The sequence below is a fragment of the Schistocerca nitens genome, chromosome 2, assembly GCF_023898315.1.
Source record: "Schistocerca nitens isolate TAMUIC-IGC-003100 chromosome 2, iqSchNite1.1, whole genome shotgun sequence".
NCBI classification, from domain to species: domain Eukaryota; kingdom Metazoa; phylum Arthropoda; class Insecta; order Orthoptera; family Acrididae; genus Schistocerca; species Schistocerca nitens.
The window spans coordinates 150,366,188-150,393,965 of NC_064615.1; the positions used below are offsets into that span (position 1 = coordinate 150,366,188).

Below are 27,778 nucleotides of genomic sequence, written 5' to 3' on the forward strand. Positions count from 1 at the left end.
TCCACAGAAAAGATTTTTGCTAGTGCTTGGATTACAACCTCTGAAGTGGTTGAGGAGCAGCGAACCACATATGGAAATCGGGAATAAGCATCAATGACAATGAGCCAAAAGCCATTGAGAAACGGGCCCGCAAAATCGATGTGAACACGTTCCTATGCCTGGGTTGCAGGTGGCCATAAAGAGAACGCTGACCTGGGAGATGCCTGTTGGCTCGCACACTGGGAACAGGCGGCCACCAAGTGCTCAATTTCTCTGTCAATACCGGGCCAGTACACATGTCTGCGAGCCAAGGTTTTAGTACGGGAAACACCCCAGTGCCCCTCATGTAATAACGTGAGGACTTCCCTTCGCAAACTTGCAGGAACAACCACGCAAGGAGCTGTATCATCGGTAGCCAGAAGGAGAACTCCTTCCAAGGCGGTCTTGTAGAACAAAATAATTACGCAGAGGGTCCGAGGCCCGACCTGGAGGTCGGGATGACTACCCCTGCTGAATGAGGCGAACTACTTGCTGGAGAACCGGGTCAGCTGCTGTTTCCCTGGCGACTCTAGAACTAGTGATCGGGAAGCCATCAACCGCTTGGCGGGACACCACATCCAAATGAAAACACATAATCTCCTCTCGATCGAACTTAGGATCCGGGCCCACTGGAAGACGGGAAAGAGCGTCTGCGTTGGCATGCTGCCTGGTAGGGCGAAAATGAATGTCATAATGGTACTTAGAGAGGAACAAAGCCCAGCGCTGTAGTCTGTGGGCCGCCCTATCCGGAATCTGAGAGGCGGCCCCAAATAACGATATTAACGGCTTATGGTCAGTGATTAACTGAAACTTCATGCCATACAAGAAAGGGTGAAACTTGGTAACAGCATAGACAATGGCCAAAGCCTCTTTTTCCACCTGGGACTAAGAGTTTTAGACGCAAACGCCAGTGGCTGCTCGGAACCATCTGTGCTGCGATGGGCCAGGACCGCCCCCACCCCATACTGCGAAGCATCTGTAGCCAGGACCAATGGCTTATGGGGGTCAAAAGTAGCCAAACACGGCACTGCCATGAGGAGGCCTTTCAACGAGGTGAACGCTCGCTCGCATGCAGGCGACCAATCAAAAGGAACACCCTTGCGCAGAAGGCAGTACAGGGGGCGGGCGGTGGTGGAAGCCCTGGGAATGAACCGGTGGTAATACGCAATCTTGCCTAAAAAAGTTTGTAACTCCTTCAGCGAAGTGGGCCGCGGAAGGTCGACGATACCTTGGGCCAAACTTCCTAGTGGCTGGACGCCGTGCCGAGAGATTTTGTAGCCCACATAGTCAATGGACGGTTGGAAGAAGTTTCACTTACGCAGGTTGCGACGCAAGCCCACGGACCTGAATTTGAGAAAGCGGGTGTGAAGGTTGTGCAAGTGTTCTTTCGTGCTGCAGCCCGTGACAGTTATGTCGTCCAGGTTATTAATACAATGAGGGATTGTCGATGTGGCGTGCTCAAGATAACGCTGGAATATCGCCGGGGCACTGGATATTCCGAAGGCCAACTGCTGGTATTGGTAAAGGCCAAATGGGGTGTTGACAACCGCCAGCCGTTTGGAGTCCTCATCAAGAGGTATCTGATGATAAGCCTCCAAAAGATCGATTTTCGAAAAATATTGGCCTCCCGCTACGGCGGAGAACAATTCATCAGCACGAGGCAAAGGATAGGTGTCCACCAGCAATTGGGAATTAATGGTGGCCTTGAAATCGCCACAAAGACGTAATTTTCCCGAGGGTTTCCTGACAATAATGGGGGGCGAAGCCCACTCACTAGAAGAAATGGGAAGAACGACCCCTAGGGCTGTCAGCCAGTCTAGCTCTTCTTTTACCTGAGGGCGGAGAGCCAAGGGGATCTGCCTCGCGCATAGAAAATGTGGGCGAGCCGACGCCTTCAACGTTAAGTGAGCTTCAAAGTCTGAAACATGCCCCAGGCCCTCCTCAAAGATATCCGGAAAGTCAGAGATCAAGGATTCTAATGATTGATAGGGAGCGTCTTCGGAGACCAACTGTATGGTGTCAGTGATAGAAAACCCGAAAGCTTGAAAGACATCCAAGCCAAAAAGGTTAGCGGAGCTCGCATCACTGACAACAATAAAAGTAAGAGGCCGAGTGACTGATTTGTAAGTCACGTCGGTAGTGAATTGACCCAGTAGGGGAATGAACTGTTTACCATAACCGCGTAGACGCCGGTAAACTGGCGCCAACGGGGGCGACCCAAGGTTGGAGAAAGTTTGTGCATTCAACAAAGAAACTGCCATGCCCGTATCTACTTGCAGTTGTAATCGGCGCGACCGAACCGACACCTCGATAAAGAGTTTGTGGTCCAATGCGTCGGAAGCCTGGCCCGATGAAACTTCCTGAATGGCAATGTCCACGTCCTCTGTAACTGCTTCCTTCGATTCTTTCGAGGCTGAGCAGCAAACTTTAGCAATGTGTCCTTTTTTATTACATTTGTGACAAACGGCCCAACTCTGGGGGCACTGCGACCGATCATGATGTATATAGCACGACGCACAGGACGGTAACAGGGGCTGGCAGCCGGAACTCTGTTTACGCGCCGTGCGGGAGCGGCCGTAATGGCCGGATTGTACTGCTCGCACATCGTCCACCCCGGATGCAGTGGACGTGGCCGCGCCGCCCTGAACTGCCGCGACGTCGCACCATGCTTCCAACTGTTGACCGGCGGCGTGAGAGACTTCATACGATTGAGCAATGGACAGGACTTCCTCGAGGGAAGGGTCTTCTAACTGCAGGGCCCGTTGCCGGACCTCCCTATCAGGGGCCGAAAGAACAATGACGTCGCGCACCATAATGTGGGCATACGACTCTCGCTACTGCTCCGTGACAAAATGACACTTGTGACTAAGACCGTGCAGGGTAGCGGCCCACACCCGGTAAGACTGATGGGGCTGCTTCTTGCATTGATAGAACTCGATCCTAGCCGCCACAACATGCGTGCGGCGGTGATAATATGAAGACAGTAATGAACACAATGCGTCAAAGACAAGGACGAGGGTTCCTGCAACAGCGCTAGCTGCCGCAAAACTTGATACAGCAAGGGAGATATCCAAGACAAGAAAAGAGCATGAAATACCTCTGCATCGGCAACATGAAACGCCTCGAAATGCTGCTGAACGCGATGTTCATACGCGTCCCTACCCTCCGCTGTCTCGTCATACGGGTGAAAGGGAGGAGGGAACGGCGCTGGAGCAGACGGCGTGGAGAGCAGTGCCGGAAGCACTTGTTTCATGGTGGCCATGAGCTCCGTCTGCTGCTCAACCAAAACCTGCACTAAATCCTCCATGCCACGGATAAGCTGCGAAATCAGAACGATGACGCAACACGCGAAAGAACGACCCTACTCGTCGCCAATTGTGTAGTAACACGGTTCACATTTTCCGTCGCACTTCAGAGTAGACCGGGAACTGTCTCATAGGCATGCCCGATGTGAACTGAATGGGCACGGCCCGTGCTGCCTGAGTTGTTGTTGTTGTTGTTGTTCTGCTGGCAGAGATCGCGGCCGAATTCTCGCATGCCCTCTGGTGGACGGGACTCTATTTGCGGCAACTACCGTCCGTGACGTGGCGTGCCGATGTGCGCCTCCCGCGATCTTTCTGGTGGCTGCTGCACAGTGTATATTCTTTACCCACTAACTATGTAAAGAACATTTGTACACAAACATCTGCCATCTAATTGCCAGGAATAGGTGGAACAACTTATTACAACACAGTGTATTTCCATCTCCCAATTACAGCAACAGGTACAGCACATATATGAGACTTTGTTTCATTGTGAATCAGTTGCGTGCCCTGAATTCATTTCATAATGTGTTATTTTTTTAAAAGAGGGGTTCCCAAACTTTTCCTCTGACAGAACATTTTGAAAAACCTGGTACTTCGATGAAACACCTTGTTTATTTTGGAAGTTAATAAAATTTTAAAACATGAGAAAACTTGTTTTATTAAGTACCTGCTTCAATTTTAAATAATAACTAATAACAGAAACCATAATAAAATTTTTAAAACATAATTAATATCCTAAAGATGTTGAGGGGGAAAAACCATTCTACTATTAATAGTTTTTTGTGGAGGACTATTCATTTCCTGTGGAATTCTAGTGTTCTACAAAACATAGTTTGGGAAACCCTGGTTTGAGATATCAGTGTTACCTACTGCATCTTAGTTGTTAGGCCCACTGTGACAGTTCCTGTTATGTTGAAAAAAATATATTTTTATGACAATGTTCAGTATTGTAACATTAAGTGGTTTTGTTTTATTTGAATGAGTTCTTGCAAAACTGTATGTGATAAGGTGCTGTTAATACATGCAGATGATCAGTCAGTATGTCAGTGTTATGCTGTGCAATAATATTAAAACATGCCTGCTAGATCAGTTGATGAACTTCACTTGCAAGTCTGATAATACTTCTTTTGTATACTACAGTTCTTGCAAAACAGATAAGGCTACATTACATCTACATCTGTAAGCCACCTTACAGTGTGTGGCAGAGGGTACTTCTGGTTCCACTATGTTATCTCAGCTTCCTATTACTTTTGCAAATGATGTATTTGCGGAATGATTGCCAGTAAATGTCTGTATGAGTTCTGAATTCTCTGATTTAGGAAGTTGTCTGACAAATTGTCTGGTGGCTTCCGTATCAGGCCCTTCAGCTGACATTTGTTTGATGATTTTTTAAAAATGTTTTTCCAGTGCAAGAGGCTGGCATTGTCAAAGCTTCAATCTCCATTGCTAGTAGTGGACCAGTACCACCAGTAACGGAGGATGAAACTTTGTAGGCGAAACATCAGAAAAATCATCAAATAAATGTCAGCTGAAGAATCACAGACAGAAACCAATGGACAGTTCGTCAACAAATGACCACAAAAGCCTTAAAAATTTTGTAGGATACAGCTCTTTCTGGAATTTACTCTCTCAGAATTTCAACAGTAAACCTCTCCTTGATGCACAGTGTCTCTCTTGTATCACAAGCACACCAACTACATGATCTGATGATGAAATGCATTCTACTAATCTAACCTGATAATGGACCCAGAGTGATGAGCAAAATTCAATGGTCAGTTGACATTCCTGTAAGATTCTTCCATTTAATCTTGGCTGCTGATTGTCCTACACTTTGTTTCATGTTGTCATTCCTCTTGAGGTCACACAGGATGGTTACTCGTTGGTACTGTACAGTAGTTACTATTTTCAGTGATTAAACAGTGGAAATTCCAGGGTGGAAAGTAGCAATATTATGAAAAGGAAAGTTACTACTCACCATACAGCGGAGATGCTGAGTCATAAATGGACACAACAAAAAGACTTGCCTATCTGCGACTCGCGACTCAGCATCTCCGGTATATGGTGAGTAGCAACTTTCCTTTTCATAATATTGTTATTTTCAGTGTTTTTCACCAGTAGTGTAAATGAATGATACAGGATCTCTTCCCTATTTATGTGCAATACATTACATTTATTTACTTTCAGGTTCAGCTGCCAGTCCCTGCACCAGATGTCAATCTTCTTGCAGGTCTTGCTGCTATGTTCTTATTCCAAAAGCAAAAGACTGATGGATATTCTCCGTATTCAGTAAAAACAGCACATATTTGGTTGCTTTTAATTTTTACTTGTAGTCAAATGTGAAACATCAGAACTTCATATTATGTCCCAAATGCCAAAGGCCAAATCGTTTCAGATAAAATGTAAATACTAAGAAGTCAAAAATTATAATTTGTTACTTTTTTCAACAATGTTTTTCAGCTTCGTAGACTGTGCTCCAATGAAGAAGATTAACATTGGATTGTACTTGCTCTTGCAAATAACAAAAGTGTTATACTTGAAATATTATGATTATAACAGTGGCTTTATGTTTTGCAGTATTGGCACACAGCTGGTGCGACTAGTTGGATGTGTGGGCTCTATGAGACCAGTTCTGGAATCTGTTTTTCACCGTATGTTGCTGTATCCACCTCCACAGCACAGATTGGAAGCTTTAAAATCACTGAGAGAGGTAAACTGCTTAGAATTGTGTAGTTTTTGTTACACAGTTAATTGAACTTACATATAACTGAGCAGTATTGTACAGAGATGGCCAAATGTCATATACCTTTCCAAAATTGTTTCTCAGTTAAAAACTAGGACTGCTAATGAAAAGCTATGGTGAAATGTAAGTACTTTGCTGGCTTTCAGTGTGTGTGTGTGTGTGTGTGTGTGTGTGTGTGTGTGTGTGTGTGTGTTCTTGTATTCTATAGCTCTACTCCTGAAAAGGCAAAGTTCTCAGCCTTGTTTGTGTGCCTTTTGGTAACTCAGCCCTCTAGTATTCAATATTTACAAACACAAGAATTGTTAAATATCTGTCAACGTTGTTGTTTGCAGCACTGGAGTTGACATGTTACTGTACTTACAGTATGTTGGTGTATAATCTTGTAAGGAACTTAAAACAACAAATTTCATTTTTTAACTTTATTTACTGATACTGACAGATTTCAGATAGATTATATAATGGTAAGACAGAGATTTAGGAACCAGGTTTTAAATTGTAGGACATTTCCAGGGGCAGATGTGGACTCTGACCACAATCTATTGGTTATGAACTGTAGATTAAAACTGAAGAAACTGCAAAAATGTGGGAATGTAAGGAGATGGGACCTGTATAAACTGACTAAACCAGAGGTTATACAGAGTTTCAGGGAGAGCGTAAGGGAACAAATGGCAGGAAGGGGGGAAAGAAATACAGTAGAAGAAGAATGGGTAGCTTTGAAGGATGGAGTAGTGAAGGCAGCAGAGGATCAAGTAGGTAAAAACACGAGGGCTAGTAGAAATCCTTGGGTAACAGAAGAAATATTGAATTTAATTGATGAAAGGAGAAAATATAAAAATGCAGTAAATGAAGCAGGCAAAAAGGAATACAAACGTCTCAAAAATAAGACCGACAGGAAGTGCAAAATGGCTAAGCAGGGATGGCTAGAGGATAAATGTAAGGATGTAGAGGCTTATCTCACTAGGGGTAAGATAGATACTGCATACAGGAAAATTAAAGAGACCTTTGGAGAAAAGAGAACCACTTGTATGAATATTAAGAGCTGAGATGGAAACCCAGTTCTAAGCAAAGAAGGGAAAGCAGAAAGGTGGAAGGAGTACATAGAGGGTCTATACAAGGGCGATGTACTTGAGGACAATATTATGGAAATGGAAGAGGATGTAGGTGAAGATGAAATGGGAGATAAGATACTGTGTGAAGAGTTTGACAGAGAACTGAAAGACCTGAGTCGAAACAAGGCCCCGGGAGTAGACAACATTCCATTAGAACTACTGACGGCCTTGGGAGAGCCAGTCCTGACAAAACTCTACAATCTGGTGAGCAAGATCTATGAAACAGGCGAAATACCCTCAGACCTCAAGGAGAATATAATAATTCCAATCCCAAAGAAATCAGGTGTTGACATGTGTGAAAATTACCGAACTATCAGTTTAATAAGTCACAGCTGCAAAATACTAACGCGAATTCTTTACAGACGAATGGAAAAACTAGTAGAAGCCGACCTCGGGGAAGATCAGTTTGGATTCCGTAGAAATATTGGAACACGTGAGGCAATACTGACCCTACGACTTATCTTGGAAGCTAGATTAAAGAAAGGCAAACCTACGTTTGTAGCATTTGTAGACTTAGAGAAAGCTTTTGACAATGGTGACTGGAATATTCTCTTTCATATTCTGAAGGTGGCAGGGGTAAAATACAGGGAGAGAAAGGCTATTTACAATTTGTATAGAAACCAATTGGCAGTTATAAGAGTTGAGGGGCATGAAAGGGAAGCAGTGGTTGAGAAGGGAGTGAGACAGGGTTGTAGCCTCTCCCCAATGTTATTCAATCTGTATATTGAGCAAGCAGCGAAGGAAACTAAAGAAAAATTCGGAGTAGGTATTAAAACCCATGGAGAAGAAATAAAAACTTTGATGTTTGCCGATGACATTGTAATTCTGTCAGAGACAGCAAAGGACTTGGAAGAGCAGTTGAATGGAATGGATAGTGTCTTGAAAGGAGGATATAAGATGAACATCAACAAAAGCAAAACGAGGATAATGGAATGTAGTCGAATTAAGTCTGGTGATGCTGAGGGTATTAGATTAGGAAATGAGACACTTAAACTAGTAAAGGAGTTTTGCTATTTGGGGAGCAAAATAACTGATGATGGTCGAAGTAGAGAGGATATAAAATGTAGACTGGCAATGGGAAGGAAAGCGTTTCTGAAGAATAGAAATTTGTTAACATTGAGTATAGATTTAAGTGTGAGGAAGTCGTTTCTGAAAGTATTTGTATCGAGTGTAGCCATGTATGGAAGTGAAACATGGACGATAAATAGTTTAGACAAGAAGAGAATAGAAGCCTTCGAAATGTGGTGCTACAGAAGAATGCTGAAGATAAGGTGGGTAGATCACATAACTAATGAGGAGGTATTGAATAGGATTCGGGAGTAGAGAAGTTCGTGGCACAACTTGACGAGAAGAAGGGATCGGTTGGTAGGACATGTTCTGAGGCATCAAGGGATCACCAATTTAGTACTGGAGGGCAGCGTAGAGGGTAAAAATCGTAGAGGGATACCAAGAGATGAATACACCAAGCAGATTTAGAAGGATGTAGGTTGCAGTAGGTACTGGGAGATGAAGAAGCTTGCACAGGATAGAGTAGCATGGAGAGCTGCATCAAACCAGTCTCAGGACTGAAGACCACAACAACAACAACAACAACAACTTTATTTTTTAAGGCTACTTGAATTTACATTTTGTGTCACTGGGTTTGATGTTACTATGTTGTGTCATTAACTGGAATCAATCAGTGAAAAGTATTTTTTCATTTGTATTTCAGCTGCTCCGCAGTCCAAGCCGTATAGTAGATTTCGCTGGCCCCATTTTGGTGGAAGATGATAAAGGATCTCAACAAAGTGATATGGCCCTTATGAGACTGTAAGTTAAACTACAAGAGGATGTTTAGACTCGAGAAGTACTAAAATCCCCTCTGTAATATTAATAGTGTTGAAATCTGTGGCATCCCAATGTGATCATGTAGGAACAGTCTTAACAGTCCTAAGTACTGTTTGCTGGGCTAAAAAATTTGATCAAAACACTATTATTGAATAATTTTTTGCATTCATATTTCCATTTATTTGAGAAGTGAGAAGGTTTCATTATAATAATAAAATACAGTGTAATAACATATCACGCACCTCCATGGCTGAACTGTTAAGTATGTGAGTCTCTTATTGCCAGTGCTTGATTCCCTGTACTACTAGACATTATTTATCAGTGGTAGGACTGAAATAGGATACCTTTAGCCTTGCGAGGCCATTGTGGAGATGCAAGAATGGGAAGTAATGGCTCCAAGGTTTGGATATTGACAACAGCTGGTAGTATGATGTGCTAACCACATGCCTCTCCATACCACATTCAGTGATGCTATTAACAGAGGATGACGTGGTGGCTATTCATCAGTATTGTCTTTGGTAAGGGTTCCATATGGCACAGCAATATTCCAGAAGAGGACGAACGAGCATAGTGCAGGCAGTCTCTTACTAGACTTGTTTCGTCTTATAATTTTTCTGCCCATAAAATTTAGTCTTTGGTTTGCCTACTTCACAACATTTTCTCTGTGACATTTCCACTTTAGGTTGTTTGTAATTGTGATCCCTCAGGATTTAGCTGATGAAAGTGTTATTCATTGTGTAACCAAAATCGAATGAAATACTTTTATATCTCATGTGAAAACCCTAGCACTTTTTATTGTTTCGGTTCGATTGCCACTTTTTGCACCATGTAGGTATCTTGTTAAATCATTTTGCAATTTGTTTTGATCTTCTGTTGACTTTGCAACATGTTAAATGACGGCGTTGTTTGCAAACAATCCTAGAGGGCTGTCAGATTTTCTCTTCAATTAGTTGTATGGATTAAGAACAGCAGAAGATGTGTAACACTTCCTTGGGGAAGCACAGATATCTCCGCCGTGAAGAGGACCACAGCAAGTTGCTTGAAACTTGCTAGTTTAGTTGCTTCAGTATTCTATAATGATGCAGCCTAATAACCAGAGTTATTTTATTCAAAATGACACTGGTCATGGAAGCCTACAAACTTAAATGAGTGCTGTTGTGGAAAAATGTTTTCGTACAAGCCCTGCGTTCCTGATAGGAAAGTGCTCCCTGCAAACAACTCAGACAATACTCCACAGGCATACAATTTCATTAGAAGCTTCTTTTGAGAATGGAAAGAAATTCTGTTACCTCCGCAGCAAAATAATGCATGACAGATGAAGCAAGGACATAAAAGCAGTCTAGCACAAGCATAGACAGCATTTCATTCCAAAAAGAAGTCTGCTAGTGTCAAACATAAGCCTTAATTTAAGAATGAAGTTTCTGAGAATGTACATCTTTGGCGTAGCGTTGTACAGAAATGATTTTTTTACTGAAAACTAGAAAGGAAGAGAATTTTAGCAAGGACATAAAAGCAGTCTAGTGCAAGCATAGAGAGCATTTCATTCCAAAAAGAAGTCTGCTAGCGTCAAACATAAGCCTTAATTTGAGAATTAAGTTTCTGAGAATGTACATCTTGAACTTAGCTTTGTACAGAAATGATTTTTTTTCCAAAAACTAGAAAGGAAGACAATTTTAGTGTTTATGATGTGGTGGTACAGATAAAATGCAGAAAATTAAGTTGACATGTAAGATAAAGTGTTGATATAAACTTCTAATTCCTTATCTACTCATTTGATTTCTGTTAATGCGGAAAATACACTAAAATCTCTTCTCTTAGTGGTTTGGATGGTCCATTGGCCAGTACTCCCACCCAACCCACCAACAGACCTCATATTATTAGTCCACTTCAGAATTCTGTCAAATCTAATGCATATAATGTCAGTAACAGAGCTACTGTGCCTCAGTTGTATTAATTTTCCTGTACAGGGCTATTACAAATGATTGAAGCGATTTCATAAATTCACTGTAGATCCATTCATTGACATATGGTCATGACACACTACAGATACGTAGAAAAACTCATAAAGTTTTGTTCGGCTGAAGCCGCACTTCAGGTTTCTGCCGCCAGAGCGCTCGAGAGCGCTTTGAGACAAAATGGCGACAGGAGCCGAGAAAGTGTATGTCGTGCTTGAAATGCACTCACATCAGTCAGTCATAACAGTGCAACGACACTTCAGGACGAAGTTCAACAAAGATCCACCAACTGCTAACTCCATTTGGCGATGGTATGCACAGTTTAAAGCTTCTGGATGCCTCTGTAAGGGGAAATCAACGGGTCGGCCTGCAGTGAGCGAAGAAACGGTTGAACGCGTGCAGGCAAGTTTCACGCGTAGCCCGCGGAAGTCGATGAATAAAGCAAGCAGGGAGCTAAATGTACCACAGCCGACGGTTTGAAAAATCTTACGGAAAAGGCTAAAGCAGAAGCCTTACCGTTTACAATCGCTACAAGCCCTGACACCCGATGACAATGTCAGTCGCTTTGAATTTTCGGCGTGGTTGCAACAGCTCATGGAGGAGGATGCGTTCAGTGCAAAACTTGTTTTCAGTGATGAAGCAACATTTTTTCTTAATGGTGAAGTGAACAGACACATTGTGCGAATCTGGGCGGAAGAGAATCCTCACGCATTCGTGCAGCAAATTCGCAATTCACCAAAAGTTAACGTGTTTTGTGCAATCTCACGGTTTAAAGTTTACGGCCCCTTTTTCTTCTGCGAAAAAAACGTTACGGGACACGTGTATCTGGACATGCTGGAAAATTGGCTCATGCCACAACTGGAGACCGACAGCGCCGACTTCATCTTTCAACAGGATGGTGCTCCACCGCACTTCCATCATGATGTTCGGCGTTTCTTAAACAGGAGATTGGAAAACCGATGGATCGGTCGTGGTGGAGATCATGATCAGCAATTCATGTCATGGCCTCCACGCTCTCCCGACTTAACCCCATGCGATTTCTTTCTGTAGGGTTATGTGAAAGATCCAGTGTTTAAACCTCCTCTACCAAGAAACGTGCCAGAACTGTGAGCTCGCATCAACGATGCTTTCGAACTCATTGATGGGGACATGCTGCGCCGAGTGTGGGAGGAACTTGATTATCGGCTTGACGTCTGCCGAATCACTAAAGGGGCACATATCAAACATTTGTGAATGCCTAAAAAAAACTTTTTGAGTTTTTGTATGTGTGTGCAAAGCATTGTGAAAATATCTCAAGTAATAAAGTTATTGTAGAGCTGTGAAATCGCTTCAATCATTTGTAATAACCCTGTATATTTGAGGCTCTGCTTGTGATTACCTGTCTGACAGTTGCATATCTGTTAATCCTAAAATGACAACTAGAAACATACCCAATGATTTGTGTGGCCCAAGGCTCAGGTAGTCAGCCAAGAAACTTCACATGGCCAGTCTGCCTGGGAAGTGTATCTACCCTACAGTAAATGTAAGTAAAAGAACAAGCCCTGTGGTAATTTTTTTTTTTTAACGAGAGAATGGAGAGTCATTTACGTCAGTAAATTAGCCACATTGCTGTATTTTTCTGGGTGAGTCAGTGACAGTTGCCCAAGTAACCAAATTGCACGGATGTATGGAGAGTAGCCATATTAGTACTGATCTGGGCACCACCCTAAATTATAGTAAAGGGATAGTCATCAGCAGGGCATATTTACCTTGAAACCTAATAGCTATAAGAATAATTGGTTGAGGATGTTTTACTGGGGTAAAAATAGTAAGAAGAGAGTGCACAGTGACTTTAAGATTGCAGTTTTTATGCTTGCATTTAATGTACCAAGTTACTAGAGTACATTGCAGCTGGTTTCATCTGTCTTGAAGTAAGGCTTAGGTTAGGTTAGGTTTCATCTGTGTTGAAGTAAGGCTTTACATATCAAACCAGGTTACTGTAGAGATTTGACATAAATAATTTTTACTTATTCTATCAACATAGATAACATTTTCATAAACTCTAATTACTGAAAAAAATTCATTAAGACATCCATTTACAAACAAAAGGTTATAAATGTGATAAATCAAGAAGTTGAAAAATATGTGAGGCTCTAGGTTGTAGTGTTACAGACTATACTAGCTGCATGAGACAGATACTGGAGCAGGTGGTAAATAATCATCTTATCTAAATATTGGAATCCAGCAATCTTATTAGTTACTTGCCACTTTCATTGTAAATTTGAGTGCTATCACACCACCATTGATACCCCAACTGTGGTGGATGTGCATGTGTTACTTAATAGATGTTTCTTTTATCTTTGAAAAGGTCTACAGCCTATTGAGAAGTAGATAGCTCCTTGCATGAGGCCGTTGCAAATGACTTCAAATTTTTTTAGCCAACAATAACCTGTCTGATCACTTTCAGTTCAAGGCAGTGTTTTAAGTATGACAGTGTTTTCAGTAGCTATTAATACAGTTATATTCACATTAAGAAGCTCCTCTATTCATGGATGAGTTTTCTATTTGTTATTCATCTTCCAGTCTTGCAGTATGCATATGCTTGGTCAGTTGGAAGTTGGAAGGCTGATAGGGCGATCATAAAAAGTAGGTTTTAAATTTTAAAAAAAGATTTTAAATTTGCACTTGACGAATCTGCATTTCTATGGTTAGCACCCCCCCCCCCCCACCACCCCCCACCACCCCATTTTAATCTCCAGAAATTATAATGAGTGACACCATTTTAAATTTTAAAGAATAAGCGAGGAGTCTGGAACAATTTATGAAGAATATCTGTACAGACCTCAGGTTAGATTAGATTAGACTAGATTTACTTTCATTCCAATTGATCCGTAGTGAGGAGGTCCTCCAGGATGTAGAAAATGTCAGAAAAACAACAATACATGACAAATATATTTGCAACTCAAACAAATAAGCTAATGTACCATTCCACAGGTCCCAAGTGGAATGATCATCATTTTTTAATGAACACTATATGAAAGAATCATTTTACAAATACTAATGCACTGAATTTAAAATAAAGTTTTTTTTTATTTATTTATAAGGTAGTAAATGTTATTACAACTACTATAATACTTATTTACAATGAACACATTACTGCACTGAAATTGTGCAGAAGTTATATTGTTCTTATATGTGTATACACACACAAATCAGTTAGTTCTACTGAGAAATTCATCAATGGAGTAGAAGGAGTTGGACACCAATAAATCCTTTAGGCTTCTCTTAAACTGAATTTCGTTGGTTGTTAAGCTTTTTATGGCTGCTGGCAAGTTATTGAAAATGTGTGTTCCTGAATAATGCACACCTTTTTGTACAAGACAAAGTGACTTTAAATCCTTGTGAAGATTATTCTTATTTCTAGTACTGATTCCATGACTTGAGCTGTTGGTTTGAAAAAGTGATATATTTTTAATGACAAATTTCATTAAGGAATAAATATATTGGGAAGCGGTTGTTAGCATCCCTAGTTCCCTAAACAGGCTTCTGCAGGATGTTCTTGAGTTCACACCACATATAACCCTTACTGCATGTTTTTGTGCCCGGAAAACTAGCTTGGCTTGATGAATTACCCCAAAAAATAATCCCATATGACATTATGGAATAAAAGTAAGCATAGTATGCCAGCATTTTCATTTTTATATCTCCTATGCGTGACACAATTCACATTGCAAATAGAGACTTGTTAAGACGCTTCAGCAGTTCTGTGGTGTGCTTTTCCTAGTTGAATTTATTATCAAGCTGTAATCCAAAGATTTAACACTGTCCACTTCTTCTGTCTGCTTGTCATCGTATGTTACGCTATACTCGTGAGACACCCCTTACAAGTTCTGCACTGCATGTAGTGTGTATTTCAAAGTTTAGTGACAAAGAATTGGCTAGGAACCAATGATTAATGTCCGCAAATATTTTATTAGCTGATCTTTCTAAGACTTCACTTGATTTGCTATTTATTGCAATGTTTGTATCATCGGCAAACAAAATGAAATTGGCATCTGGTAATGTTACTGATGAAAGGTAATAGATATACACAAGAAAAAGTAAGGGCCCTAAAATGGAACCTTGTGGGACCCCACATGTAATTAGTTCCCAGCCGACTGTACATTACTTTTTCTAATTTTTGAGAATGATGGCAAAAGTGATATTGGATGGAAATTTGATGCTATTTCTTTATCTCCCTTCTTAAACAGTGGCTTAACTTCCGCATATTTTAACTATTCAGGAAATTTTCCACTGATAAATGACTGTTTACACAGATAGCTTAATATGTTACTTAACTCAGAATCACATTCTTTAATTAGCTTTGTTGATGTTTCATCATACCCACTAGATGTTTTTGATTTTAAAGATTTTATGATGGACATTACTTCTGATGGGGTAGTGAGGGTCAAATTCATGTTATGGAAGTTACTTGAAATGGTGGTCTGAAGTATTCCATAGTAGCATCTACAGAACCTGACAACTCCATCTTTTCAGTAACAGTTATAAAATGTTTTTTAAAAAGTTCTGCAACACTATACACACTTTTCACCAATGTATCATTTAGTCTTAATGCTATTTGTCCCTCTTCATGTCTGGTTCTACTGGTCTCCTCCTTCACTATATCCCATATTGTCTTTATTTTGTTATTTGATATGACTATCTTTTCCTTGTAATATATTTGCTTTGATGTCCGATTGCAGTCTTTAGTATTTTGTAGTATTTCTTGTAATGTGCTATGGCATCAACATCGGAATTGTTTCGGATTGACAGATACTGTTTTCTTTTTGTTTTACAAGATACCCCTATTCCTTGAGCAATCCATGGCTTCTTTGTAGACTTTTCTCTAACCTTGGTAAGTTTTTGTGGAAAACAGTGTTCGGGTAAGGTAAGACACTTTAATAGCAAAAGTATTATATTTTTCATTCATGCCATGTAAACATCAGTCCAGTCAATGTCTCTGAGGAGTGTCCTAAAATAATCAATTTTTGGCTTATTGATTACCCTCTTGAGCTCAGATTTAACAGATTTTATATCCTGTTCAGTATTAACATTTAACAGAAGGAACTGCATGTCATGGTCTGAGAGACCATTGACTATTGGTTTTGTAATATAATTTTGTTCATTGGACTTTTCTATAAAGATATTATCAATGGCTGTTTGTGAACACTTGGCTACCCCAGTGGGGAACTTTACAGTGGGAATTAAGTTGAATGATAGTGCTACTAACTCAAATAAGTTCTTATTGGGAGAGTCTTTAAGGAAATCTACACTGAAGTCACCAGCAACCACTATTTCTTAGTTTTTGGTTGTTAAATGGGCCAGTACAGCTTCAAGGTGGTTTATGAATAGATTAAAGTTACCTGCAAGTGCTCGATATACACTTAATATTATGAAGGATTTTTTGTGAAATTCTACTTCTGTTACACATGCTTCCATGTACTGTTCTAGGCAAAATTTATGAATGAATGTCTATGTTCTTAAATTTATGACAGTTCCTGATGAATGTGGCAACTCCACCTTTCTCCATTTCTGATCTACAAAAGTGAGATGCTAACCTAAACCTTGTAACACTTCAAAGTTCTATACCAGTGGTCACACGATGTTCAGAGAGGCAGATTATGTCAGCTGGGTTTGAAGACTAATTCATCTATGCAGATAATTAATTCATTAATTTTATTTCTCAGTCCTCGAATATTTTGATGCAATAAAGATAGCTGACATTTCACATTGACTGAGTTGAAATTGGGTAGAGTTAAAATATCTGCTGACTGTTGAAAATTCTTAACCAATGGCTGTTTATGCTGATGTAATAAGCTAGAATTATGTATTTTGGTTTCTTTCTCAAACTGTAGTATAATCTCAGTCCTAACCTCTCTTAAAATTTGGTTTCTTTCTGTCCCCGCTACCCTAAAAAAGGGTCTTTTCTGAAGCCTATAACCACTGGTATTTTATCACTCACTACAGTGCCTCCCCCCTTTAACTTTCCTGCTATTTTCCGAGCCAGTTTGCCCTTCCCCTTCCTGTTGAGGTGAAGGCCATGCCTAGCATAATCCCACCTATTGAGAGAATCAACAGGAACCACACCAATGTGTCACCCTGCACCCGACATAAGCAACCATTCCAACTCGAAATTAACTCTCTTGACAGAAGAGTTCATATGAGGTCGGTCATGGCACCAAAGAACAGATACAAACTCAAAACTAGTGTGCTTCGATGCTGACGCACTCTTTGCCAGGTCACACGCTATACTGTACCCAGGATCTCTATCAATACTGTTATCTGGCCCACCCACTATAACCACGGTGTCTTCCTTAGTGAAATCTTTGCAAAGTTATCCTAAATTCTCTGTCACCTGCTCCAGACCAGCACTAGGTTTAAAAAAATTGGTGACCTGGTATTCTGATCCTAGTTCATCCTGCAGAAGTTGGCCAACACATCTTCCATGGGAGCTACCTAACAACAATACTTACTTTCTTTTTCTTTACTGATTTCCCTACATTCTTACTTTTCAATTTGCTGCTGAAAGTTTGTTGTGCCCTGTCTACACCTGCAACTGCTTGAGGCTCACCAGCTTGTAATAACTGAGGCAACAGGTCAAATCTATTTTGCACATTTACCACGAAACTATCAGGCAAAGTTCTAGGCCGCTTCCTCCTGTTGCTGTTGCCACTTCCCACCTCTCTTTACCCTTCTCCCTCCTTAACCTGTCAAGATCTCCCCTGGCCTTGTCTAACTCAGCCTGAAGGGTGGCAATTTTCCCCTCCTGTTCTAGTATCTTCCTATCTTTACTACAAATCCTACAAAACCACTGATGAGTCTCATTTACTTCCCCTATTCCCACACCACTACAGTCACCCACATGGAAAAAACTACAGCACCCATCACACCAAAGCCCCGACCTAACAATTCTATGTCAAGCACTTTTCACTCATGATAAACATAATAGTTTATTAAGAATAAGTCAGTTAAATTGCAGATAAACGCGAAAATATGGTTCACAGATTTGGCCTGTACGCAACTGTGTGTAAACAAAAACAAGAGTGCGAAGTTTCTGAAACAACAACTTAAACTTTACACTACTTTCTGGAAATGCTAGTTAAATAATGAAGAGGTATCTACAGTTAAATTGCTGGAGAGAGCAAAGAACAATTAAATGAAATTCTATAGATTTGCTGCGGCAAAACGTAAACAGAAAATATGACTGTACAATCTTTTCGCATTTTCTACTGTATTACGTTAAGAAAAATGAAACCTTTAATTGTACACTTAAAAGGCACACTAATACACCTGTTTGCCATGTAATCAGTAGTAAACTATATGTTTTATAATCTAAAATGACTTATCTTTACTAGAACACCAAAACTCGCGCAGTCACCTCGCTGCAGGGTCTCCAGAGCACCTCACATTTTAAAATGTATTAGCCACATGGTTTGGAAGTAAACAGAACATGTCCACTTCAATTTAATGAAACCTTCTTGTGATCGTGGCTTGATTATGGATGTATGTTGTCTGCAGTATGGTCATTTTTAAATAGATTAGACAGAGTCCAACCTATCCACTGGAGCATATTTGACTTGTCCCATTCCCAACCTTTATGCTGAGAATGGAGAGCTGCTTTCTCTATTGGTGGCTACCTGTCATGATATGACAAGTATCAAAGAGCTCTAATCTGACTACATTTCACTTACTTGTGTTACTGGTGCTTTCCACTTTCCTAACAACTGTTTTACAACTGTCACTAAACATTTCGACATTCTTTAGAAATGTATGTGACAAAAATCAATGCCTTACACCAAGATTGGAGTAAAAATCCACTTTGGTTTCTGAAGACGCCCATAAATATTTTAGACTTGAGTATATTCTAATAGAACGAATAGCGAGTGTAGCTGTATGTATTTTTTAACAGCAATGCTTTAAATGAGCATCACAATTCCATTTTAGTGTATACTGATTGTTTAAAGCATGAGGACACCCTTGGTTGCTCTGTAGTCTTTCCTACATATGTGCTGTTGTTAAACTTCTGAAGGATTTTTCAATGTTTGCTGCTGACCTATACCTAGCCTGAAAACAACAGAGCATATGAAGAATCATTGAGGATGATATTTCTCATGTATCTGTGTTCCCTTAGTGACCTACTATCACTACAAAAGATTTACACAGCACATAAACTAATCCAAAATATACAGGGACCTACTGTTTCTTCGAGAGAAAATATGTCATTTTACTGAGTACTGGAGCACTAAGGAATTCATGGAAACAAAGAAGCAAATATGGTAGTCAAGAAGGCCTGCAGGAAACACATGTGCCATTACCCTGTCAGTGTCATCTTTCCATTGAGTCAGAGAGCCATGCAACTGTGAGGTGGCGAGCAGTTGGCAAAGAGGCATAAAAAACTGCAGTCAGGGAAAGCAGCTGTTTAGCTGTAGTGTACACCATACCAGTCCCTTCTGCAGGACCTAGTCCCTCTGGTGTGTCTCCATATAGGGCCAACTATGTAGTCAAATGGATTCTTGTAACATAAAACTCTCCAACATATGGTACTTATGGTTTTCATGACACGGGATGCTACATTGAAGAGAGTGCATTTTATAGTCTGATGCATGGGTAGCTGTAAATGAGGTCTGCATTTTGGGGTTTAGTAGTCAGCATTACTATTAAAATTTTGTATGCCATCAGGACTCCAGCCTAAGTCATTAGTGTGAGGGTTTTAGTATGTCACAGATTGGTTGGCTCATACTTTCATTTTAGGTCAGTGATCAGCCAACCACATTTTCCTGATTAAGTTTTTAGTACTTCCTAACATGCAAAGCGGCCCACTACAACCAGTGGCAGTTGAATGGGCTACTGGCATGCCTAAAAACTGATTATGTACATGCACCACATGACTCGGTTACTGCAAGTGAACTGATGGTTTGTTCTTGTACATTGGCATTGGCAGACAGTTTGCAGGTGACACTGTGAGCTTTGATTTGAGGAGTCAGGTTCCAAATAGGAAGTGTCAACTGACAGACTAGAAAGTGCTCTTGTGTTGCTCAACAACTGTGTTCTCCTGATTACAAAAATCAATTAGCAGTGAGTGCCATTGATAAAAATAAAAAAGAATGAACACCATCAGCACTTTTAGAATTTGCGTCTGCATGTACTGTTCCTGTTCTTCGTGCCGGGAGGGTGGGGGGTGCAGGATCTTAACATTGTTATGCTGGGTGAACAACAAAGTAATATATAATTTTTTCGTTATGTTCATTGCTTTTGTTTTGCAGGGTGATGGACTCAATTGAAGAATGCAGTAGATGCAGTGACTCAGCAGTATCAAATGTCAGTGTTTCATGTGTTGTTGCTCTGCTTGGATCATTGGAGGAATTATGTACCGGAAAGGGGATTACTCATACTTACATGGATCGTATAAACACACTCTACACGGAACTACATCAATGTGATTACAAAGGTATGTCTGAACCCTTTCACCAAATACAAAGCTCACTCTAACATTCATGCCACATTGAAGAGGAACTGCCTTAACAGATATGGCTCAATAATGGTCTAACAACTTCTAGCATTGTACCTGATAACGACATGAAAACCTAAAATCTAGAGAGTACAGAAGATAAATGTAGTTATACACCGTCAAATAGCAGGTTACTCTTTTAGAAACAATTACTGTTATTGCATTCTTTCAGTGTGCCCTCAAAACAGCTAATATTGTAAGTGAAAAGGTTAAATGAAGAGTGGAAGAACAACTAGAATAGAATAACATTTTAAAAGGTGTGAGAAGTTGGATACAAAATAAATCCAACTTTTGATCTGTTTACTAGTTCTGAATATTAGCAATTGTTCTTCTGCTCATGTGCGATCTATTTTACTCTAACCCAGAAATTATAAAAGATGGGGATGGTCACTGTTAATTTTGGACTAGTTTTTTAAGGTGTTTATTTTGACATCAAATGGGAAACTTTGCATGGATTAAAATGCCAACCCAGGAAAAACTGTTGTGTGTATCTTAACTGTAATAGAGCAGTAAAACTTCATTAATATGCAGAATACCATTGTAAATTACCTAGAAGTAGAAGATTTCTGTATTAGAGATATTTCAAAATCCGGCAATGAAGCCCAAGGAATTATTGGTTGAGACTTTGTGCCTGCACCAACCAAAATTCTTCATAGTTTATTTGCTTACCATCACAGCCAGGATAACACTTCGTTAGTTGGTGTAATGGTTTCAGGAAATTTCATGAACTGTGATCCAGGAAACGTGTAAGTTCTTTCTTTTATTTCAATTTATAATCACAAAAATTTGCTCTCAGGCTATAGATTTCAATCTGTGGTGGGCATCTTCAGATATGTTTAAAACATATCCTGTCATTCTGACTTTATTGTATGTATTTTTTTAAAAAACTTGACCTTTTTGGTTCTGTAGGAGCAAATCACCAAGGTCATGGAATGTGTCAGTACATGAAATTACAACATAAAAGTAATAACAGATAAAATAAAATGTTTATGAACCCAAAAAAGATAAGCCATAAGTTTATGTAAACACTGTTAACAATATAACATAGGAATCAGCTTAATTTTTCAAGGAACTCCTCAACAGAATAGGAATGACCCATGAGGAAACTTTTCAGCTTCTATTTGAAAGCGCATGGATTACTGCTAAGATTTTTGAATTCTTGTGGTAGCCTCAAATGGATGCAGCAGTATACTGCACACCTTTCTGCAAAAGTGTCAAGGAAGTGCGATCCAAATGCAGATTGTATTTCTGCCTAGTATTAACTGAGAGAAAGCTGCTAATTCTTGGAAATAAGCTGATACTGTTAACAAGAGACAACAGTAAAGAATATACATATTGAGAGGCCAGTGCCACAATACTCAGACTAGTGAACAGGGGTCGACAAGAGGTTCGCGAACTTACAGCACTTATTGTCCGAACTGCCCGTTTCTGAGCCAAAAATATCCTTTGAGAATGGGAAGAGTTATCACAAAATGTAATACCATATGACATAAGCAAATGAAAATAAGCAAAATAGACTACTTTTCATGTCATACTATCACTTACTTCAGATACAGTTCGAACAGTAAAAATGGCAGTGTTAACTCTTTGATCAAGATCCTAAATGTGGGCTTTCCATGACAGTTTACTATCTATCTGAACACCTAGAAATTTGAACTGTTCAGTTTCACTAATCATATGCCCAGTCTGTGAAATTAAAATATCGGGTTTTGTTGAATTGTGTGTTAGAACTGTGAAAACTGAGTCTTACTGTCATTTAGCATTAATTTATTTTCTACAAGCGATGAACTTATGTCATGAACTACACTATTTGAAACAGAGCCAGTGCTGCACACAACATCAGAGGGGATGTCATTTATATAAATAAGGAAAAGGAGTGGTCCCAACACTGATCCAAGGGGCACTCCCCATTTGACTGTGCCCCACACCATAGCCATTCTCAACACTGAATAATAACCTTTGCTGTCTGTTGTTAAAGTAAGATGTGAACCAGTTGGGAGCTACTCCCTGTATTCCGTAATGGTCCAACTTTTGGAGCGATATTTTGTGATCAACACAATCAAATGCCTCAGTTAAATCAAGAAAGATGCCTAATGTTCAGAATCTTTTGTTTAATCTATCCAGTACCTCACAGAGAAAAGAGAATATCGTCGCTAGGCAATGAAAACCTCGTAACTCAAATTGGTCAAATTTTACAGGAGGAACAAAAAACTAATTATAGAAATCACATGGAGACCTGATTAGTCAAATCTAGTGGTTTCTTCTACACAATATGGATCCGGTCATTGGTACATAAGACTTTATTATGCACGTCAAATTGTGTGCCTGTTTTTGGAGTTACGAGGTTTTCGCAGTTATTTTTTTGGTAGTGATGGAGATAAGAGGCATGTAACGAGTGCACACTTAAGAATTGAAATGAATGAATGTTAAATTTGTTTTAAAAAATACCTACTTAAACTATGCATTATTTGCGTGTTATGAAACATCTGTAAGGATATATTGTTGCAGATATAAAGTGAAATGAATAACTTGACAGTGATCAAAATATTGGAATCTGGATGTTAATAAATTACAGTGTTTAATTAAAGCTAACAACATTGTGTCAGTGTATTTAAACTATTATTACTGTAAACATCTGTGCAGTTTATTAACACACATAATCACAGTCATAGGTGGCTGTAAACAAGTTTATTTTCGGCTGAATTTTTTTAGGCACGGCCATGTTCTCTCATTACAAATGTGAGGCAGTGTGTCATAAAACGAATGAACATCCTTAGGAAGGACCAGCTTTAGTTGTTGCAAATGCGTAAACTTTTCTGCACTGATCTTTAGTGGTGAACTGTAGAGAGGGGGCACTGTAAATGAGCTGGGTATGTTTGACATCCTTCTTGGAAGTGGTTGCCGTGTATCGCTGAATTTCAATTTATATTCCATTTTTCCGTAGGGATCATACTTGAGACACCGGATATCAATCACCAATTTTGGATCCTGCCCGAATAGGCGAATTCAACGAGAGTTTATCATAGGACTTGAAAACATGTGGTCCAAATAATTGACAACATAAGGCCTAGGACTTTGTCTTGCAGTAGTACAAACTTCTACATAGCCAGCAGGAGTATAAATGTGTCTGTTTTTTAACTTCCTTTCTATGGTGGAGTGCATAGAATCACACTCCATTTGAGAGTGACCTTTCTCCAGAAATTTTTACGCTATTGTAATGCCTTTCTACCTTCACTCTCATGCCAAAGATAACAATAACCATCGTTACTTTTTAAATCATAGATGGTAAAGTTGTGGACCTTTAGTTTGCTTTTATAGTACAGTGCAGATGCTTTTAGTCTGGAAGAAAGCAGACGTGCTTGAAGGTCCATAGTAAACACTCTAGCTGGTCCTAATTTATCACTATTTTTCGCTTCCCTTGCCTCAGTTTTTCGGGCCATATGCAAAGAGTATTCATTGTTTGAGAGAGTGCCTGTCTGGTGAGAACAATAAAGATCGCACTGGTCCTTTTAAGGCGAAAATAAGTTATTATTTTCATCGAATACCTCGCAGAACTGTTTGTATGCAGCTGGGATTTGTCCTTCCCCCCCCCCCCCCCCCCTTTTTTTTTTTTTTTTTAAATTCTATGTATTCCCTATGTAGTTCTGATTTACTTCTGCAAGCGTTCTTCCTGCTGCACTAGATGCCCATGTTCTGACACTCCATTCACCTAAGCACAAAGTATTTAGAAACATAGTCTTGCAGACAGTTTTTCTCTGTCCTATTACAAAATTGTAATATAGTGTGTTAGAATGGTGAGATTTATTAGATTCTGAATTATTTCTGCGCCCTTTAATTGGAACGTAGTAGACATAGCTTCTAACAAAAAAATTTCTTTCACCCCAATACATATCCTGCCAGAAATGATTAAATATTAGCTGTCTCTGCTCTTCTGTAATATCCTTGCAATTCCTGTTCCAATTTAAGGAATAATGTTTACAAGTACATCATGGTTTCATTTCCCTCCTACTTCTGCTCACTGTTGGTCTCTTTTTGCCAAACTCATCTTTTTGCATTCCTAAATAATTGTCCCCTTATACGTTTTTCTTTCTGCAAACTTTGAAGCGATTGATTACTTTTACTTTTACGGCACTGCTTAGTACTTTCTACTCCCACATCAACTTCGTCATCATCGTCTTCCGTGCTGTTGTTACTGATATGGTCATTTTTGTTTTTATCTGGATCATATACATCACTAATGCCACTGGAGATGTCATCCTCGCTGCTGTGTTCGAAAAGACTTTCAAACTCAGAAGAGGAATTCGCCTCTGTATTGGCTTCTTTTTCTGCATTATCTATAGTGCAAACAATAATGTCATCAATAGTATTTAAATAATTAAATCACCTCAACTTTCAAACAAGGATCTTACTTGACGTTGCAACAATATAAACTACGGTTCACCTTCATTTTGTAGGTATACTTTTTCTTTTGGTGCAGGACAAGGAGGACCCTGACTAGAATCTTCTTCCCGTGATTTTATACGATGTGACCTGTTGTCGGCTTATTTCCCAAGGTGACAAGTGAATTTACTTTTTTTACCCATAGCTGAAAACAAAGTACTTACTGTAGAATGTAGAGGATTTTGTAAAGTTCTAAAATTAAAACCTCGTGTGTACCGTGAGCAGTCTGCTTTACGCGCGATGAAAAACTCTTAAATCAACATTGTATTTAATGAGGTCATTATTAATTCTGTATATTAAAATACAATACATAAATACCTAGAAATAATAACACGTACCTGTAGCAGTAAAGCAGTCTTGGGTCTCTCAGTGAAAAAGGTTACTATCAGATCGAAAAACGTTTTAATCTCGGAGCATGTGTTCGCCCTGCTCACTAACAATGGCGATTACCGGAGATGCGAGGTTTACAGCACAAGCTACATATCCCTGGAGATGTGAGTTTTTCATTATTGCCACTACATGGGGACACCGTACAACTCGAAGAAGGAAGGTTTCAACAGGCTATGTGGCATAATTGTCTACATTTAGTAATGGAGCTAAGTGGATTTTATTGTCAGATGGAGTTACGAGGTTTTCATTGCCTAGCGACGATATAGTGTTTTCAGTTATTAAACCACTTCTGTTGCTGAACTGTACATTTGATAGCAAATTATACTAAATAAAATTATCAGTTATCCTTACATACACAGCCTTTTCAACAACTTTAGCAAACACTGATAGAAATAGATCTAAAATTATCTACATTATCCCTTTTTCCCTTTTTATAAAGCAGCTTTACTACTGAGTGCTTTAATTGTTCATAAAACTGACCATTCTTAAAGGACAAATTACAAATATGGCTAAGTACAGGGCTAACGTGTGCAGCACAGCACTGTAGTGTTCTGCTAGGCACCCCAGAGTCCTTAGTTTTCAGTGATTTACTTATTGACGCAATTGTCAGTATCACAGAGGAGTATTTCAGACATCAATCTCGGAAAGGCACGATACCCTTAATTCACCAGCAGTGCTCAGAAAATGATAGTTAAATCTTGTGAATTAGCTATTCTGTTTGCATACCACATACTATTTGCCTTCCTAATAATGTTTTTGATTACTTTACAACACTGTTTGTAATGGGCTACTGTAGCTTGATTGTGACTACTTCTAACATTGTGATATAATTTTCACTTCGCTCTGCATGATATCCTCAACCCACTGGTCAGTCACGCAGGCTGCCTTTCACTGCTAGTACCCTGTTTAGAACATTCTAATGGAAAGCAGCTTTCAAAGAGCATGAGAAATGTGTTAACGAAATCGATATAGAAATGTGTTAATGAAAGCAATATATTTGTCATATATGTTATCGGCACTGTAAACATCCTGCCACTCTTGTTCCTTAACGAGGTTCAAAAAACTCCCTATTGCCGTTGGATTAGCTTTTCTACATAGTTTGTAAATATATATAACATTTGTTAGAGTATAAAAGCCTTTTAGTGCTAAAATTTGTGCATCATGGTGTGAAAGGCCAGTCATGCTTTTACTAACAGAATGCCCATCTAGTAATGAAGAATGAATAAAAATATTGTCTATGGCTGTGCTACTGTTCCCGTGCACCCTAATTGGAAAAAAACCAGCCTGCATCAGATCATATGAGTTGTAAAAGAGTTCGTGCCGGGAAGGGGGGATATAATCATTACATCCAACTTCTAGCACCAATTTTAAAAGAGTACATTATTTGGGGATGGGAAGAGTAACTTCTGACACCAGTTGTTAATGTATAAAATGGGAGGGAAGGGGGAAGAAGCTTGTTAAATATACCTCGTGGCGGCAGTGTACAGGAGGTCGAGCGGTCAGGATGTGATAGTGGGCATCCAGGGCTGCCGTTATGACAAAACAGGAAATTAAGTACAATGAAGGTGCACCTAGGGTCGGAATTTAGCAGGTTTAGGCCAGTCTAGGAGTTCGAATGATTAAATGAAATGGGCAACGGAAGGGGAAGCGGTTCATGTTGACTTACGTTGGTGGCCAGTCATGAAAAGCAGAGCCAGAGGCTCTGCCTTCCTAAAAGATGTCTGTTCTACTCTAGGTCTGGATTACAAGAGAGAAAAGCAACTGCGTTCCGCTCCGCAGGACACAAACATGATCGGTATCCCATGCACGCTATTGGCTGAAACCAATGGCGTGAATTTGCTAGTAGTTTCAGCAGAGGGCTCAGGGTGTTTCCTGTCAGCAGCTTTAACTGGACAGAACTGCCTCGGTTTTGAAAGACAAGCAAGTTGTGTCATATTAGACATGGTGTGAATTACTCTGGGAGAAAACTTGTAAAGATTCCACTGGGCCTTTGAAATAAATTTTTTAAACTAATACCCTAAAATATTCCTTGACTGGCTGCCATCCTGTACAGAGTTTATGAGGTCTTCCAACATCCTTTTTCTTCCACAATCACATACAAAACTAATATTGAAGTCACCATATATGACTAATTTTTGGCACTTCCTACAAAGTGAACTAGGAACACCCCTCCAGCTTGAGCAGAAATGCTCTTAAGTCTTGGGGTCTTATAATCAACAATAATTAGAAGTTTGGATTCACTAAAGTCAACTGCCCGTGCACAACATTCAAATACCTGTTCAGTGCAGTGCCATGAAATGCCCACGGATACAAATGGAAAACTGTTTTTTATGTACATGGCCACTTCCCCACTCCTCAAAGAACTCCTTGAAAAGCAGCCAGCTAATCTGAATCCAGGTAAAGGAAGCCTCTCACCATATAGCCGGATATTCTGAGTCGCGATGGGCACAACACAAAGGCTCTAACAA

The 27,778-nt window shown here is 39.8% G+C and overlaps 1 protein-coding gene across 1 annotated transcript in view; it reads left to right on the forward strand.

Moving 5' to 3' along the window:
* LOC126235848 (brefeldin A-inhibited guanine nucleotide-exchange protein 3) overlaps positions 1–27,778 on the forward strand; it is a 327,111-nt gene that overhangs the window by 77,394 nt on the left and 221,939 nt on the right. The window contains exons 8-10 of the mRNA XM_049944714.1: positions 5,898–6,030; positions 8,884–8,981; positions 20,236–20,420. Coding sequence (XP_049800671.1) covers positions 5,898–6,030; positions 8,884–8,981; positions 20,236–20,420 — 416 coding nt within the window. The remainder of the gene's footprint in view (positions 1–5,897; positions 6,031–8,883; positions 8,982–20,235; positions 20,421–27,778) is intronic.